This window comes from Nelumbo lutea, chromosome 8 (assembly GCF_056320005.1).
Source record: "Nelumbo lutea isolate HS-2025 chromosome 8, American lotus-T2T, whole genome shotgun sequence".
Lineage (NCBI taxonomy): Eukaryota > Viridiplantae > Streptophyta > Magnoliopsida > Proteales > Nelumbonaceae > Nelumbo > Nelumbo lutea.
Genome location: NC_142691.1, coordinates 9,635,001 through 9,653,759, shown reverse-complemented (window position 1 = coordinate 9,653,759; position 18,759 = coordinate 9,635,001). Strand labels below are relative to the sequence as shown.

At 37.1% G+C, this 18,759-nt stretch overlaps 2 protein-coding genes across 5 annotated transcripts; both read right to left on the bottom strand.

Moving 5' to 3' along the window:
• Positions 1–4,782: 4,782 nt before the first annotated feature.
• Positions 4,783–5,946, bottom strand: EMB3123 (PPR containing protein). The gene is made up of 2 exons (XM_088958962.1): positions 5,831–5,946; positions 4,783–5,725 (listed from the first exon to the last, which is right to left on the bottom strand). The coding sequence occupies exon 2, from the start codon at positions 5,701–5,703 to the stop codon at positions 4,990–4,992; it is 714 nt and encodes a 237-aa protein (XP_088815088.1). The 5' UTR covers positions 5,704–5,725; positions 5,831–5,946; the 3' UTR covers positions 4,783–4,989.
• A 2,358-nt stretch (positions 5,947–8,304) lies between these two features.
• LOC148842605 (putative beta-1,4-xylosyltransferase IRX9H) lies at positions 8,305–18,257 on the bottom strand. 4 transcript variants are annotated; one of them, XM_088958959.1, is made up of 7 exons: positions 18,193–18,242; positions 17,938–18,107; positions 17,484–17,810; positions 16,143–17,319; positions 9,331–9,580; positions 9,016–9,226; positions 8,305–8,910 (listed from the first exon to the last, which is right to left on the bottom strand). In XM_088958959.1, the coding sequence occupies exons 4-6, from the start codon at positions 17,066–17,068 to the stop codon at positions 9,056–9,058; spliced, it is 1,347 nt and encodes a 448-aa protein (XP_088815085.1). In that variant the 5' UTR covers positions 17,069–17,319; positions 17,484–17,810; positions 17,938–18,107; positions 18,193–18,242; the 3' UTR covers positions 8,305–8,910; positions 9,016–9,055. The 4 variants fall into 4 exon arrangements, with proteins under 4 accessions (XP_088815085.1, XP_088815084.1, XP_088815086.1 ...); XM_088958958.1 differs by having other exon boundaries at positions 17,938–18,257; XM_088958960.1 differs by having other exon boundaries at positions 8,305–8,905; positions 17,938–18,257.
• Positions 18,258–18,759: the final 502 nt, after the last annotated feature.

The window sequence follows — 18,759 nt, the reverse complement described above, 5'->3', positions numbered from 1 at the left end:
ATTTGATTTTAGTTTCAGAAACGAAAAATACAACAAAGAACATGTTTTTCTGTAATTTTTATTTTAACAACCAACTTGTTTTTCAATCAGATGGTTTTTGTTTATTCTTATAAGTCACGACAAGAAAAGCAATTCATGTAGAATACCGCCCTTAGTTATTTCCTCTTATGACAGCTAGTTTTTTATTACAGGATGGATAAATACAAAGAATTTCTAATTCATCTCAATTGAAAGGTAGTTGTAGCGTTGTTTAGAGTGATGTGAGAAAACTTTACTACTAAAATTGTTCAAAATTGAATCATTATAAGAGTAAGTTAGCCAGATTATAAGGCCCCTTTTAGATCGTGGGAATAGGGGTCTGGAGCTATTTAGATTCCAACTGTTTGGTTGGATGGAATCAGAATCTTATTTTTATTTTTGCTGGAATGGCATTCCCCATTTGAGTGAATGGCCTTTTCCTGCCCCTCCCTTGGGAATGAAATCCCATTCCTGCTGATTTCAATTTCTATTTCTATTCCTGTCAGAATCAAACAGATTATGGGAATGGACCATTCCGATTCCGATTTCGGAGGATTTTGATTCCGATTCCAACTACAAATCAAATGGACCCTAAATTCTATTTCTAAAATCAATAAGGGAAAATTTCTTAAATTATCCTTATGGTTTAAATAATTGATTAGCTCTACCCTTACTGTTTACATATTGTCTTAAAGTACCCCTATTGTTTCTGACAATTGACATTATCGTTAAACGCTAACGAAGAAATGAAAAGTTAAATTTACCCTCCACTGTTTTTCAAATTTTTAAAATAAAACCCAACCAACGAATATGTTAGGAAACTGGTCTTCAAGGCAGGCCCTGGCGCTGGATTGCACCGTTGACCTTGTTGGGATCAACAGATATGGAGACGGACTTTATCAGATCATTCTCATCAACAATCCTGTAGGTATCGGTTAGCTTCTTCCCAATTTCCATCGAAGATCATTTGTTCCCTACCCTCCTCCGATATGGTTGAATCCTAGTGGACGATTATCTTCTCAACGGCTTCAAATCTATGGATGCGAGGCAAAAAAAAAAGGAAAGATAAACAAACTTTAACAGTTAGTCCTTTTAAAAGCCAAAAAACAAAAATAAAAGCTGCAAATCTTTTCGCAAAGTTCTTTTTCTCTCTTTCGTTGCAGTGATGATGAGATGAGGGTATAGTCGATTGATTGTTTGAGAGAGAGAGAGAGAGAGAGAGAGAGAGAGAGCGAAGAGAGAGTGAGTTTTGTTTGAAAGAGTACAACACGAAGCAAAGAGATGGGTGTATTGATAGATATTTATTTTTGATTAGAGGACCTGAGCAAATGAGGTGATTTAGTTTGAACTAAGGGCATGTTCGTTTTCTCTAAAGCCTGACATCTGAAAGTGCAATAATTACATTAAGAGGTATATTGGTATTAGTGAATTTTTCTTTCCTCTGAACTCTGAATGAAGAAAATGTTGTTTCGAATTCTGAAAATTATCAAATATCCATTATGACCACATATATGAGAGTTTTTGCTTGTCTTTTTTTGGGGTATCATTGGAAAATAACAAGTTGTATGATTGCACTTTAAGAGATAAGAGATAAGAGGAAATGAACAACCATTTTTCTCTTAAAGTTAAAATATTCCTCTTAAGAGATAAGAGTTAAGAGAAAATGAGCAAGCCCTAACAGTCATATTCCTTGAGCAAATGAGGAGGGCAGGGAATGAATGATTTTCAATGGAGATCGGTAAGAAGCTGACCGATACCTATGGCTATGGGTTGTTGATGAGATGCAATTCTTAATGGAGTTCGTCTTCATATCTGCTGATACCAGCAAGGTCAATGGTGTAATCCAAATCGCCATGGAGTGTCGACATTGACAAAATGAGAGATGGCAACAATGAAACACACGATCATCTCCAAGAGTGACGACTTCGATGATGCAGAGATTGGACCATGACAATTAGCAACAATGACTCGGTTTCTGATATCAGATGGAAAGGGAATCCCCGGAAGAAGGAATTTGAGCATCGCCACTTCCCCTAATATCAAATGGATCGTGATAGACCACCATCGCTGCTAAAAGTTGCAGCGGCGACGATGTGGTCTCAGACTGAAACAGGGGAGGTGAGACCGATGGAGGAAGAAGAAGAAGAGCAAGAAGAGGAAGAAGAAGAAGAAGAAGAGAGGGAGAGAGAGAGAGAGAGAGAGAGGGGGAGGGAAAAGAGAGAAATCTGAAGAAAGGGGGTGTTGTCACTTTGTGTTGCTTTGTGTTGGGAAGGTGAATAGTAAAACCACATTTGCCTTACCTTCAAGCCATAGATGCACCCTCCTGATCCCCTAGAAAGTAGTGGTGTAACTTACGTTGATAACACCACCACCACCTTCTTCATCTCCGTGACGGTGCTATGCCAAACTCAACCCAGGTTGCAATCAACGGAAACAGGTCTTTTGAACCATGAAATGTATAAAGAAAAGGGTAATATTAGGTTTAAAAAAAATTATAGGTCATGTAGTGTTACATGCGCACGGATTATGACAGAATATTAAGGGACACTAATGCTAGGGGTAGAGCTAGTCAATTGTCAGAAAACTTAAGGATACTCTAAGACAATATGTAAATATTAAGGATAGAGTTAATTAATTAACTAAGCTATAAAGGGTAGTTTAAGAAATTTGCCCAATCAATAACTCTCATCTCGTCTACCTACATTGATTTTTATTCTATAAACAAATTTTGCACTTAGAAGTTTAGAAGCAAGATATAAATCTAACCAATTACTTTTAGGCCAAGATTTAAAATATCAATACACACCAATACAGCATAAGCGATGTACCAATCCTTTGAACCCCACACAATTTATTGGGGGACAATTTAAAACATGTCTACCCCTCTCAAAAGATTAACATTTCATGTGTATCGGTGCAGTGACCTACAACACGATATATGTCAGCAGCCGATATGGTTTGATACATTACCAAACCCATACAATGTATTAGGGGGTCAATTTAAGACCTGCCTACTCCTATCAAAAGATAAAAGATTCGTGTATCAGTGTATCATTATTGTGACCTATCGATATGATATATAACAGCCACTATTGAATGAGACATTGTGAAATTTTAAAAATTGATTTAGGTTATCAGTATTGTGACTTATTGATATGATAAATACCTGTACTTTTATTTTTACTTTAGCAAAAGCCTCTCCTCTACTTTTGAAAAAATGGACAAATACCCTTGAACATGTAAAAATAAACTTTTACCCTTGAACATCATCTAAGCTATTTGTGAAATAGCATTTTTGCCCTTACTCCACCAATTCATTACACTTCCATACTTTTCATAGAACAATCGAACCCTAACCCTAACAGTTGCAACGGCGATAGTACTCGGAATATTCCACTTCATAAAATATTTTGTCCATTTTTCGGCGACTGTTATTCACCGACAACGATTGTTCTTCACCCTGAAGTTCGATTTCTTCACCGACGACGACCATTCTTCACCCCAGAGTTCGATTTCTTCACTGACGATGATTATTTTTCACCCCGGTGTTCGATTTCTTCACCAGACATTGATTGACTTTCTTGACTTTCTTTTCATTTATCTTGCAGCAGTGATAGTATTCGGACTATTCCACCTCCCATAATATTTTACGGCAACTGTTCTTTACCGGACGACAACGTTCTTTACCCTAGAGTTTGATTTCTTCACCGAACGGTATCTTGTTTTCTTGTAGGAGTTCGTAAGAATCCAATTTTTCATCTATTTTTTATTGAGTTCGATTTCTTTGCTTTCTTTAGTAGGAGTTGAATTGGTATAGCTATTTTACCAAACCAAGTACGAAAGAGTCTGTTATGCATTTTGGTCTAAATGCTTGGTAGAGGAGCAAACGTAGACTGTGACTGCGTTCTATAGTTGACACATTGGAATATTGGAAGTAGAATTATTGGGTTGTAGAGTCAACCATTGAGGCAAAAGCTGCAAGGTTGAGTGTAGGTTTGCTTGGTAAGATGGCTTTCGTAGGGGGTAATGTAGTCTAGGCCCCAAGCTTTGGAAGGAATTTCCAAGATTGAGAATTGGATTGGGTGTCGGGTCTGCTTCATCTGCTAAAGGTTGGTTGTTGATGTTAGCTAGGAAGACGAATGGAGGTGGAGGTGGAGTGCGGGTGGTCTTTTCTCTGTGAAGTCTCTAGCATCCAGGCTGAGTGATGGCAGTCAGGATTGCCTTCCCACCAAGCAAATCTGGAACCCTGTCAGTTCGTTGAAGGTCAACTTCCTAGTCTGGGCCATGGCGCTGGATAAGTGTTTGACCAAGGAGAATTTTCTTATGAGGGATGTGCAAATTCAGGATCTGAACTACAGCTTGTGCAGGCAGGTGATGGAATCTGTTGACCATCTGCGCATTCACTGTTCGGTTTCTTCTCAAATCTGGTGGCACTTCTCTTGTGGTGCTGAAACCTGAAACCTGAGTAGGAAGGGGAAATGTGTTTGGAAGTCTCTCCTTGCTATCGATCAACAAGTTTAACCCTGCTGCTCTGTTAGGCACTCCTGAGATAAAAAGAGAGAACAAAGAGTATAATATATAGATAGGGGTATTTTAATAAAAATAGATGTATGTTAACTCATAAAAGGGTAAAATAGGTATTTAAAAAAATATGATTTAACATAAAAGGGTAAAATAGGTTTTTGTGATTGCCAGAAAATAAAAAAGAAGAATTTTTTTTAACGGGAAGATCTATGACATGAAAAAGATATATAAAAAGAGTTCTGATCAATCAAAATCCACTCATAAATTTTATAAATAACACCATGTTCTCTACCAAGTTATTAAAGCAATTTCACAAATTTTGTTAAGCACTTTTTCTTTCTCTATTATTTTCTATGAAACCAAAGATATCCTATGGCCCTTTGCACTATTGAACATTTTAAATGAAGAAAAATGGAAGAAAATAAAATAAACAAATCCAGCACTACTCTAGTCATTAATTACAACACTCGATTTTTCTAAATTGCCCTCGCACAAATTATCGAATGCCGAATCAAGCTCATCAGCGACATCCCTCTTTCCCAACCTCCTCATCCCTCTGCTCAAAACCTTCACCACATACTCGTCAGCCGTAGGCGAACTTCCCCACCCGGCTCTCTTCATCAACCGATAAATCCCCACCGTCGATTCCGCCCGTTCCGCTGCAACCAACGCCTTGATGAGCCGAGACAACCCTCGGTCATCGCTACCCCCCAACCCTTCTTCCTCCAGCTCAGATATCAGACGGTCTATCTCCTCCGACATGCCATTCCTCGCTAGCGCTGCCACCACATCGGCGTAGAGAGAGCAGTCGGTCTTGTACCACAATTCCGATCGTACGGCCGAGAATACCTTGAGGGCGAGATGGCACTGGTCTTGTCTCAGAAGCTCGCCGAGGGAAGCGAGGAGGTCGGCCTTGATCAGACGGGATAAGGCTCTGGAGACGAGTTCGTCGACCTTGGCCTCGTCTGCTCTTTTGGCTCGTTTCAGGGCTTGAACGGCATGGATTGCTTCCGTGCTCAGTACTCGGCCTTTTACAATCGGCCCACGGTTGTCTCGTGGCCCACATCGAATTACAACGGCCTGGTTGGAGCTCTGTTTCCTCGAAGAATAAGAGGCAGCAGCGAAGCTGCAGAGGTTTGAGCGGAGAGACGAAGACGCCATGAACAGATGAGGAGAATACAGACTTGAGAGCAGAGAGAGAATCAGATAAAACTCTAGCCTCTATGCAAGATAAAGATTTTCCTTTTATTAATAAAAATAAATAAAACCAAGAAAATGATGTTCTTACGTGACGATAATAGCCCTACTCTTTTCGTTAAATGACTAAAATAACCTCATTTTAAGCTCTGAAACTCTGCGTTGAAAGGAAGGAGGTTTTAAAGCCAGAGCAGCGTCAATGAGCAAGCGTAGCAGCGAGCAAGTAGCCAAAATGAAGCCCAGTTCAAGATTAGCTCTCAGGGTTTCGAATGACCAGGAAACCAAGGAAAGGACATCGTAGGCATCGATGAACAAAAGAAGGAAGAGTGTGACAGAGATGGCAAGCAAGAGGAGGATCAAGGTGAAGGAGGTGATGAGAAGGAGGATGCAGGAGATGAATGAGCCATGGAAAAAAGCGAGTAGAGGAGGTCTAAATTGGGTATCATCCCTTCATGGAGAATTGGAGATGTAACGGGAGATGGGATGGATACCAGTGAGGGTATTTGATGAAAATTTTGAATTCAACATAGGAATAGGAGAATGGAGTGATTTGCACTCATTCAATGGGTTAAATCACCAAAATAACCTTGTCAATTAAATGGAATAATAAACATGTAAATGTATGTATTATGTATATACCCATTGATGACAAAATCATCAATAATGCAGTGAAGCACCCATTTTAATGGGAAGCACTAATTTCATATGCAACTAATAGAAGCATCGATATGGTTGGTACTTGCTTTTTATTTTATTTTATTTTATTTTATTTTATTTTATTTTACACAGTTCCAATCAAGTATTTTTAATGTTTTAAATGTTTAAAAATATTTTTGTATTGATGTATTCATGTGTATTTAGATGCATCGACATGGATTATCATATCAATATTTTACTCCTTAATGGGAGAAAATAAAATTAATTTTGTATTTGGGATACTATTCCAATAGGACAACAGTCATTTGTAGTGTGCAATAAAATGTTGAGATTCTTGAGAGTTTTCCTTGGGGACAAGTAAAGAGAAGGATATTCTTCTGGAATAGCTTGGACTCCGAAAAAAGTTGGGGAAGTTTTATAGGATGCATCAAACATCTGCAGCTCACATTGTAACAGGAGTCTACAATGGGCCTGTTAAAGCATGAGTCTGTCCTGGTCAAGGTAAACGGTAAACCCAGTCCTAAACCAATTAGAGAACACAAGAGACCCAATTTGATTATGTCCCCATTGTCAGCAAGGTTGTCCTTTGTTAGCATTGCTGTTTTTATCTCAAATGTTTTGGATCGCTGAAAGCGAAATATTGAGAGATAGATGTGTTGTCTTGTCAAATCAAATCACATATGAGAGTAATTTCAGCTAGAAATGCCTAGAATGATTAGAACCCTTAAAAAGAAATGCCTAGAACGATTAGAAATGCCTAGATAAATGTCCATTTGATGTTTTACAAGCAACCTCACACATGATTCTTTTAGTTATGCAAACAGCTGTATCATAAGCCTTATAGTGCTTATTCCATATTTGCATTGTATCAGTATGGCAATTCTCAATGTTTTATATATATATATATATATATATATATAAATATGTATTTTATCAATAAATAATATATAATTATCTTTTACATCTAATATATGAGTTCAGATATGTGCCCCACAACGTCCAATAGCATATCCCGTCATGTATTGAAAACATCTCTCGATGATGACATTATATTCTCAATACATGGTGGGGATGTGTTGTAGGACGTTGTGGGGTGCAGATGTGAACTCCTAATTTATGTGTTATTTTATATTTAATTTATATTTTTAATTCAATTTTTTTATTTTTTATTTATAAAAAATTAAAAATTACAATTTGAAAACAAAAATGGGTTTTTTGACAAAAATAGTGAGACAAGGTGCCTATGATGCCTTCAAACACAGATCTTGAAAAGTTACCCAAAATAAAAAAGATTCACCTCAATCAGGCCTCGGAGTGCAATGTTACGACTTCTACAAGTTTACAAACATATTTTGGATGCAACCCGTGACCCGATCACCGGGTTGAACGGGTCAACAGTCCAATCATCCGGGCCAGACATTTTTTACCTCTCTCGGTTTTATTCAAACTGAACCTGAAATCTGGGCCAAGTGACGGTTAAAACAATTTAACCAGCTGAATCAAATAGCAGATTGAAAACACCGGCAATTCTGCAAAGCATGTCTATACCATAGAACTGCTCTAAAAATAAGCATTAGCCACAAAAAAAAAAAAACACTTTTGCTTAGGAAAACATCATTTGAAGCTAATCTGTCTTTTTTTTTCTTTGGCAATTTCCATTTTCTTTTAGGGTTAAGAGAGAAAGTGTAGCTAACCCTGAAATCAGAGAGAGAGAGAGAGTACATTTCTTAATTTTCCCTTTATCCTATTTGGCTATTTGCTTTCCGTCCTATTGAGTAATATTTCAAGATAAAACGTTCAAGCAACCCACTCCAATGAGGGCGGGTCACTAAGCTGTTGGGTAGTATGCTAGTTGCAAAATTACAAACCTAAAGAGATCAACCATCTGATATAATATAAATAATCGAGTTTACCAAATTGTCATCAACCATATATTAGCAACATTCTCGGCTACAAATTTCCACCTCTACTAGTTCACCGAATCAGGACAGTTATACATAATTGGACGGCAAGGAGCCAAAAATCCAGCCAACCGAGCACATTTAAAATGAGAAATTGTTGGCTTCTACAGAAGGCATAATTGAGCAGCAAAATTACACTTTCTTTTGGGTCGGTCCCCTAGATTCTTCCAAATCATGACATCTCAAAGTAGCAAAAAAGGAAAAGCTATCACTAAAGCTCTTGCATCTCCCATCCAGGATGACAGTTTTCAACTTGACCATCCATTCCTAACTAGTAGGATACAACTTTGTCTCTTTCCGAGCAACTGGGACAGATGGGTAGAAAACAAACTCAAATAACTGTACAAAAACAATGTTTACTCTTGAAAAAAAAAAAGAAAATGCTAAAATTAATTGAATGTAACTGGGGCAAAATTAAATCCACCAGCAATCTCTTCTCCACGCCCAGCAATAGACTGAAATCAGCACAGACAAATCTGAGCTATCTTCAACATTTCGAAATTGAGGCGAGTAAAGGAACAGCTTGAAAAGTTCTATTTTCAATCAATCTTTCCTACAACATGAAAATGTTTAACATGAAATCAGTAACCTTAATTATAGACAGGAGCAAAGTAGGTTTAAGTGCTGAGAGAAATCTCAAAATTCTGATAGAGCTTACCTTCATCCTTCAACATGTACTCCTTGCAATGGTAAGAATTTTATGAAAGTGGTACAACAGCATCTAGATTTTTCTTTGTGAGCCATCCATGAGGATAGAATGGGTGGGAAGCTTCCAGATGAAGATGCCACACCATGATTCTTGAGCAGTTCAAAAGTAAGCCTTCCATTTGGCTTTCATCCTCAACAACTTGTTCAATAAAGGTGCTCTCCTGCAAATCCCAATCCAAGACTTAATTCTATTGGTTTTAGAACAAACCACACAATTTCACCAGATCTTTCAATTGATGATCTTTAAGGAGAGAAGAAAACTCACAGGGGATCCTCCCTTGACTGTGTCGAGCTGCCTAATGGGTTCCAGAGTAGGCCTGTGCCATCTCTTAGGGTCCCAGATTATGGTACTATTGAAGGCAAACCCTGACATATCAGCATAAAATCTCTGGAATCTCCTACTCCGATCATTTGTATGCCATCCAATAATTTGGCTACCATTACAAACAGGACCCTCTAGCAATGCTTTGTTTTTGCTTTGCATGAGCAAGGCTATTGGCCATGTCCCAAAACGTCTACAAGAGTAAAATGGTGGTCATGGTTAAAAATATCAGAATCCTAAATAAGTATAGGAATCCAATAATTGACTGCAACAAAGAAATGGAAAATAGATGATCCATTGATTCTGCATTTGTATATAAAACAAATATGGGGAAAAGTTTTTTAACAGTTTCCCCTAGAATGCAATACCTCACCAGTATTGAGTTTCTTGTAAATCATTTCCTAATGAAAAGATTTGACTTTGGGAGGTATTAACCATTCACATTCAGGAATTAATCCAAGCAAAAAGGCCAAAATGAGAGAGAGAAAAGGCTCCAATTCGATACAACGGGCCACACCATGCTATCATGATGCAAAAGGCAGATGAAAGCATCATCTAACAGTAAAAGAAGGGAAGAAAAACCTCTATTTTCCCTCAAATGAACCAGAAGTTCAAAGAAGGACGAATAGAGCTATTCTTTGAACCATGATATCTTCCCAAAACTTTCCCATACTGCTAGGGGCAGCATGTCTAAAAAGGACAAAAAGAAGGCTATACCACTTAACAGATTTCCACAAGCATCTAAATAAATCATAGAAGTAACATAGGCAATTACAATCACCTAGAAGACACATCTATTTACTTATCTAGGCTTTGCAAACTTAACTAGGGAACATATTTATTAAACAATAGATACAGCACACATACCCATCTCTTTCTTCAATGAATTCAGTTAACTTTTCTCAAAAAAAGAAGGTTATTAATGTTTGACTTCAAAAATCTAAAAACAAAACATCCGTGCTTGGAAGTACTTGAAATAACAGATAAAACCTGATCCATCAAGATAAGTCGCTTACATCTGCATATAGATGCACCAAGGGCCTCTCTAGATTGTCAAAAATTCTCCTATTCCTTAAAGAAGCAATAAGCCTCTTGTTGAGTTTCTACCTATCTATCTATCTATTCAGTGAGCTTCTCTAAATGACACAGTAATCTTCCATGTGGCAACTTAAATTTGATCTTGAAAGGAGTTTCCATATTCCCCTCTCCACATCATTGAAAAATAAGACCTCTTTTTTATGGACCGGTTTTATATTAAAAATGATAAGTGTGGGTGACTATTATTAATTAGGCAAAACTCCAATACAATGTTATATTACTTGTATGTAGGGCTGATATCATGCCATAGTTTTCAAGGCGTCTACGTGATTATGGGCAACACTGGGGCACCTATGTGATAAGAATTTTATAATATAAAGAACCAACTTTTCGCTAGTTCCCTAGTTTTATATACCATTCAGCATGTATATTAATTGAAAAAATAGCAATTCTCTTTATTAAAAACACTAATTTCCTCTACAAATGTAGCAAATCATCACATCTAAATATAGAAATCTTTTGCATATATTAATTTCATTATTTTCAAAAATAATACCACAATAAGTATTTAATAGAGCAATTCAAATCCATTAGCAGCTAAAGAAGGTCATTAACTTTATATGATAAGTATTCAAGATGGAAAGTAAAATAGAAAAAAACAAGGATGGAATCTCTGTTTTATTTAATTGGAGAGAGAGAGAGAGAGAGAGAGGAGAAGAAGAAGAAGAAGAAAAAGAAAAATAAAAATAAAAGGAATCTATCTATACTTCTATTCTTTCTTTCCTTCTTGCTTTTTTCTTTCTTTCTTTTTCTATCCTCAAAACTCTTTGATCTTTTAAATTTCAATAGTAAAACATTAAAACAAAGTATAAATGATATATAAGCATATAATAAAATGTTATGTATTAACACACATATTAATAAGATGCAGCAATATAAATGATATTATATAAGGCACCCACCTTGTCATTTTTGTCGACTAGGCAGGTGCCTAGTTGCTATAAATCAAGACGTTTAGGCAACCTAGTTGCCTAGGTGATGCCTTAACAAAAGGTGAACACTTCAGTGGGTCCCTATCAGATTGACAGTCTGGATCATCCAAAGAATCTCTCCATGTGGCAAAGTGGGGGTTGTGTAAGGAAACTCCCTACTTGACCCAATTAGGAAAGTTTCCAAATTGGTTCAAGTATGGAGCTTCTCTACACATTACACAACCTACCTATTTCTGCCATGTGAAGGGATGATGTGACAGATTTGAACTGTCCATATAGAGATTACCTGAATTGGCCACCTATGCAATCTTCCAGGCCAAAGCAGCCTGTGGTCTACTTTGTATTAGTTTCTTCCACAAGTAATATTATCATTGAAAGTTCTAATATTTTGATTAAATTTTGCTAAAATCCAACAACGTGGAAGGTCTTTTGAGTTCAAATTTGCCCCGTCAATGGGGGATAGAAAGAGGAACATATGGGATTTTTTGGACCCCATACCAACTTGCCACATGTTAGATTCCTTGGTCATTCAGCATTCTTCTCTAGAAGACTCAACTAGTAAAACCACCCCTTATAAACAGACAAACACATATGTATATAGTACCCTATTTTGGTATAGAATATATACAATACACAATTTAGAATATACAAATGTGTTCATCTTAGTCTAGAATATACAATATGCAGCTTATTAAATTAGTTATTCATGTCTGCATCAGTAACCAAGCAATCATCATAACTAGGAGTGCCTAGTTGTTGGCCAGTTGCCTAGGATCCAGGCAGGTATATATACTTGCCTAGGCTTTCAGGCAACATCATCAGATATCATAAGATCCCTTAATTGTGGATTCATTATGGAGATGGCTTGTTCAAGTCCAAGCCATTGGATTTAGAGACCCTTTTTAGTGGATAATATGGCCCTTTATCCTCTATAACATTTCTCTGAATCAATTATATCCTATTAATCAGCTCGAAAATAACCTTAAAGATAAAGGTGATAGATATGAACTGTGAAAATTGATTTGGTAGAAGCAGATCCTCGACCCAAAGAAATGTAATGAATCACCCAAAAGCAAGACTAGGACAGAAAGAAGAGCCTTTGAAGAGTTCAAAGGGAGGAGGAAGAAGGAAGAGAGGCTGAAGAAAGCTATAGTAAGGGAAGGAGGAGAGGCATGGAATGAGGAAGCTGCAGGGCAGAAAGAAGTGCTTGATGGGGAGGATTAGTGGTGTTATTTGGAAGGGGAGGGGGCATGTTTCTTTTGTGAAAAACAGAGTTGAGAAAGCAGTGGAGAAGTGCTGATTACAAATAGGAAGACCGTTGAGAGTGTTTTTTCCTTTTGTGTTGTTAGTTTCCTGTTAGTTATTGGGTAAAGGCGTTATCTTAGCACCTTATTGGTGGTTGTAATCAGCTTCTTTTTCTTTGAATAAATTCTCTTTTCTTTTATTAAAAAAAAAAAAAAAAAAAAAGAGCAAGACTAGGGCAGACTGCTATTATCACCTGACCCAGGGCCAGGAACATTTTGGAATCAAAGACCTCCAATAAATGATACCATGTGTAAGGCTTCCTACAGATGCCCCATTCAGGCAATCAAATACTGAAGATACCAGAAATGCTATTCAAATATCACATGTTCATAAAAAGAAACTGAAAAACCCAAGAATGAAATGAACCTTCTATCTTTGATCAGTGGAATAGCGATCTTGACTTAGGCAAGTATGTAATCAGTGCTTTAAAGGCGAGAGACACAAGAAAAGCACAAGGGCCTTCTAGTGCCCAAGAGGCGCACACCCGGCCAAAATAAGATGCAAATTTTTGGAAAAAATAAATAATAAATAAGCATTACTCATAAAAATGGAAATCTGAATTTTAAAAGAAATTAAATATTTTCAAAAGCTTATTAGTTTACATCAACATATATATAAGTATAGCATATAAAACAAGTTCAAAGTGAAAGTGAAATAAAAAATGGAGAGTTGTGGACCATACCTAAGTGCTTCAAGAACTCAACAATTCAAGCATGTCAAACTCTCATATGTTTGTCTAACTCCTAGTTGCATTACTTCAAGTAGCTAGTAAACAAATTCAAGTGGCTAGCAGACAAAGGGGTATATTTCTAGAACTACAAAGACAATTTTTACTTCATAATGTTTGAAGAAAAGATTACTTGGTGCAATGGTAAAATCTTAGGCTCTCAAGTGTGAGAAAACAGGTTTGAGTCTGAGAGCAGCCATTTTGTGTGAAAATTTTCTAAAGGTTAGGACTGTATCCAATCCACCCAGTGATTTAAAAGGCGTGCGCACAGGCGAGGCGCATTTTGGGGTATGTGCCTCGCCCAAGTCCTAGGCACACCAGGGTGCGCCTCAACCCTATTTGCTAATGTTGTTCATTCATTCATTGCAATAAAATGTCTTCTTAAAAGGCAATGAAAGTTATAAAATCATTATTTTTTGCATGAGAAATAAGAATTTCAGACCCTAACATAGACTTGTTTGGGCTTGCCTCGAGGGGCGTGGTACAAAGGCGACTCATAGAATCAAGAATGCAATATGTTTTACATCACATTAGCTACTTGAAGCAATGCAATTAAGGAGAAAAAGAGATTGTGTGTTTTACATGCTTGAAAATGCTTTATATGTTTGCTTTTATTTTTAAATTTTCATTTGAATACGCTTTACATGTTATGTTTATGTATTTTAATTTTAGATAATAGGTTTTCTAAAAAATTTATTTTAAAATTTAAGTTTATATTTTTTTATTAACATTATGTTTAATATTTTTTGAATTTTTTGCAATTTTTTTGAATTTTCTGACTTTTTTTTATTTTTTTAGCTTTTTTTGTAATTTTGCACCTTTCTTAAAAAGGCGTGCACCTCGCCTTGCGCCTTGCGCCTTGTGCCTCAAGCGCAAATTGACCCTTGCACTTTTAATTCACTGAATCCACCCCTACCAAGGCCCCAGATAGCTGGGACCAACATTAGGTAATGGCCTTTAATGTTTGAAGATAAGATTAAATAGCTCAAATAAGTTATGTTTATATGGAGAATACTTAATTAAAAATAATATATTGATATGTAAATTTCTGGTGTATTACCTATGTACAAAAACTAGAGTTCAAACCTTCTAGTCAACTCCTACTTGCCCATTTTTAATACTACCATCACTTTTTTATCTCATTCTAATTTCTACCCTTTATTTTGTTAACTTCCTTGTTGTCATTGTCACTCCTTTGCACAACGATATCTCCTACCAAAAAATTCACTCCTCTTTATGTGCTCCATCTACTTTTAGTATCCCCCCCTTCTCATATGTTTGTTTATTTCCTTTTCATTTCCAGCTACACCCCCATTATATATAATAACACACTTTCTATCTCCCCAAACATCAGGTATATTAGTTATCTATTTACCAAATTATGTATGCTTTGCTCATTTTGGTTTATTGCACATGCTACAACACACTTACAGATGACTAGATGATAATAAAAACAAAGCATAAAAACAATTTGTTGCTTTGTTATACAATGACTGTTTAGGCTGATCTCCCATTCAACTAAGAAATAGAAAATTTTGAATATAATTGTATCCATAAATAGGAAATGTGTATATGGAATGGAGGCATTCCATGAGACTACTTGGCTGTCATTGGGTTATTCCTTTAGACATCCTCATGCTAATTTGGAGATGGCCATCTAGCAGTCAGAAGAGGTAAAGCATTATTGATTCTCCTTGCTTTTGGATTGTGTTGGAGACTGGAAGGAAGATAAACAAAGGCTCTTTGAAAGCAGGAGATGCATGACGGAGCAAGTGATTAGCAAGATAAAAAGCGGCAGCACACTATGGATGAGCAGAAAACTTAAAGCCTAAGGGAGCTTAGAGAACTAAAGTTAGGTCATTTTTTGTACTGATCGGGAGGATGTTCATTTATTTATTTGTCAAAAAATAAATAAACATAGTGGTGGTGTAACAAGGAGAACCATTTGAAATCAGGCAGCTCCTACATAAGACAAATATTGGCAGTCTCATTTGAAAGCAGGAGATGCATGATGGAGCAAGTGATTAGCAAGATAAAAAGTGGCAGCACACTATGGATGAGCAGAAAACTTAAAGCCTAAGGGAGCTTAGAGAACTAAAGTTAGGTCATTTTTTGTAGTGATCGGGAGGATGTTCATTTATTTATTTGTCAAAAAATAAATAAACATAGTGGTGGTGTAACAAGGAGAACCATTTGAAATCAGGCAGCTCATGCATAAGACAAATATTGGCAGTCTCATTTAGGGAAAACCTAATTTATCATGCATACATGGAACCATATATTAATCATATTATCAAATACCTTCCAATTAATTGTTTACATGCATTATATTGCAGGCATAAATGACCAGAGCATTTCAGGAATAAACCTCATTATTATATGAAATGAGACATCAGCTTATAGTCGTTTCTAAGTCAATTTCGGCCCCATGCACTTCATATGAGTGTCAGACACCAATGCACGCCATAAAGTACTTATTACATGAAAAGTAGCATATAACAACCAAGGCATGATTAAAGAATACCTAATAGTGTAATTGATCTGCATTTGTCCCATCATCATGCTTTCATGTTTAATGTTGTGTGGTCTTAATTCTTGATATTCAGAAGAACTTGAAGCATCAAAATTAAATTGAAAAAGAAATAATTAACAGAAGGTAGGAGACAGATATAAGATCTTGGAAAATTAAGTACCTGATCTCCCTCAATTGTGCAAAAAGATCAACAGAATACATGTTATAATAATCTGCAAAGTATACGATTCCATCAAGGCGGTGTGTTTCAATGTGAGATAATGCTATATTTCTTTGGTGCACTCTTCTATCTCTTATACTAGTGAGGTTCTTATCACAGACAAGATGTCTGTACATAACTCCCATTCTCCTCAAGATATCAGCTGTTTCAGTAGATTGGGCTGACATCTCCACGACTATCCACAGCATAGGCGGAGGGACCAATCTTAATGTGTGAGCCAGACGATTCAAATAATAGGCTTGAAATGGAGAAGTCTGTGTTGGAGTCACAACTATCAAAAGCTTCCGATGCACAAAATCTGATTCTAGAAAGGATAAGTCAGTAACAGAGCTATTATCAGAAATCCCATTTAACATGTCCTCCCCCTTCAGCTCTGTTCCCATGCTGCAATTGTCCTTTACTGAGGGAATTTCAATTAATGATCCTTCATTCCTGGAAGTGCCATCATATAGTTGTTCATTTCTAGCTGGGGGAATCAGATCAAAGGAAAAGGCTTGGTGTTTGGATACGAGATTTATGGAGAAACTCATCGAGACAAAAGGGGTAAAACCAATGAAAATCCCGACCATAAAGCAAATGAAGAAATGGAGGAATGCCCGTCTCCAGGATTGCCCCTTAGATTTTGACCTTTCCAAGGGCCGAGAAGATCTGTGTGAGAAAAAGCCAAGCACAACAGAATGGATTCTATACAAAGATGAATGGGAATCCACCAAACCAAGCAACGATGATGATAATCCGCCCGATGGTGCATGGTTCAGAGAACAAGAGGATGACTTTGACAAGGGAGAAGCAACCAGATGTGCCTCCCCATTCTGCATAGCTCCAGCTCGTGGCACCGGAGACAAAGTTCTTCTAATTGAAGCCATTTCCCCAATCAACTGGATATCCTTCAAATTATATAGACTTGACCTCCAGTTACTTAACAAAGCTATTCGACCAGTCAAGAAGAACTAAAAATTTTCAAAAGCAAATACCAGTCTCATCTTGCAAATCTGCCTTGATGCATTTCAATTCACAGTTCCACAAGAACTACCTATCAGACCAACGACAATGGAACCTAGTCCAGACACGCAAGTCTTTTGCCCGAGCATATAATCAGCTATATGTTACCGATCGTCTGCAATCCAAAGTAACCCAACTCAAACACTACATTACAGAGAAGACCCCAAAAGAATAAAGCGTTATCCCGTTCGCATCATAAACTCAAATCAGAAGGGAACCAGCATTCCGAATTCAATATCTTATTTCAAGAAGGAAAGAAAGAATATAGATCGCACTTACTAAGACGTTCTCTTCGTACTCAATACCCAGAAACCATTCTACTCCGAAAAACACTTGAACCGAACAAAATATATTCCAACCCACCACCTGGAATTTTCATCAGTTCCGTGCTTTCTCTACGCCACAACATCACTCAAACACAACTACTCGGAAGTAGGAACCCAGATCGCAGAGCAACTTCAATTTTGAATCAAGCAACCCGACAAGGATTGTAAAAGCGTTGAAGTACCTGATCTGCTGTAATCTGCGCCTCTGCGGTAAATAAAGGAACTTCAAACTAAAGCAGCAAAACCATCTAAAACATAGCCAGTGAAATCACAAAGCCGCCTGCAAAAAGAGCACCAAAAGTTAAAAAGTTTAAACCCCGAATCAACGAGGTATTACTTGAAAATCCAAGATCTCAAACTGTGAACACCAAAATCTCTACTCCAAATGAGTCAAGAGAGCACTTTACCAATAAACGCGATATGGGTTTTAGATATTTTCCAACTTCCAAGTAAATGAGAGTAAAGAAAGACCACATTTAACGATCCGCCTCTTGGCCCTGAAAGAATCTTCGGGGTTCCGGATCTCTTTGCGACGCTATCCGAAATTTTCCGATATGCATGGGCCAGAGTGAGATTACTGAATGTAAAAAACAAAAGGTTTCAGAATCAGTGAATCACGGCAAAATCTTCAGAAGGTAGCAATGCTGCAAGGAAGATGGTACCCGTGTAAACCCAAACACAGCGACCCAAACAGGAAGAAAAAAATGGGAAAATAACAATTTCATTTGATTTATTTTCTTACTTTTTCATTACAAAATAGAAAATTAAGGTCGAAAGTCGGAAACTCGATTTAGCATTCTGTCTGACCACGAAAGAATGGATATTTTTCTTCTTATCGCGAGAAACCATTTTCTCGGCTAGTGAAAAAATAGAACCAGCAGACCACCAAATGTTCGTAGAACGAATAGGAATATGCTCCTCACACACAGCGCACATCAACCTGTGCATTGGAAATATCTCCGATGAATAATAATACATAAATACAAGAGATGTTCCGCAGTTACGTGCCAACCGAGTAGAACCTTGTCAATTCTTCAAATTCCGTTATGGATATCATCATTAGTAATTGGTTAGGGTGCAACTTGGCAAGCCACATATTTGGACCGGGTCAGAAAACTTAAGCATGGCTTAAACTTGGGTTGAAGTATCGGGTACCCTAAATCCGACCCAAGCGTGACCCAGCCCAACCTCAACCCAATTTAACCTGAATCGCTTCGAATAAATATACA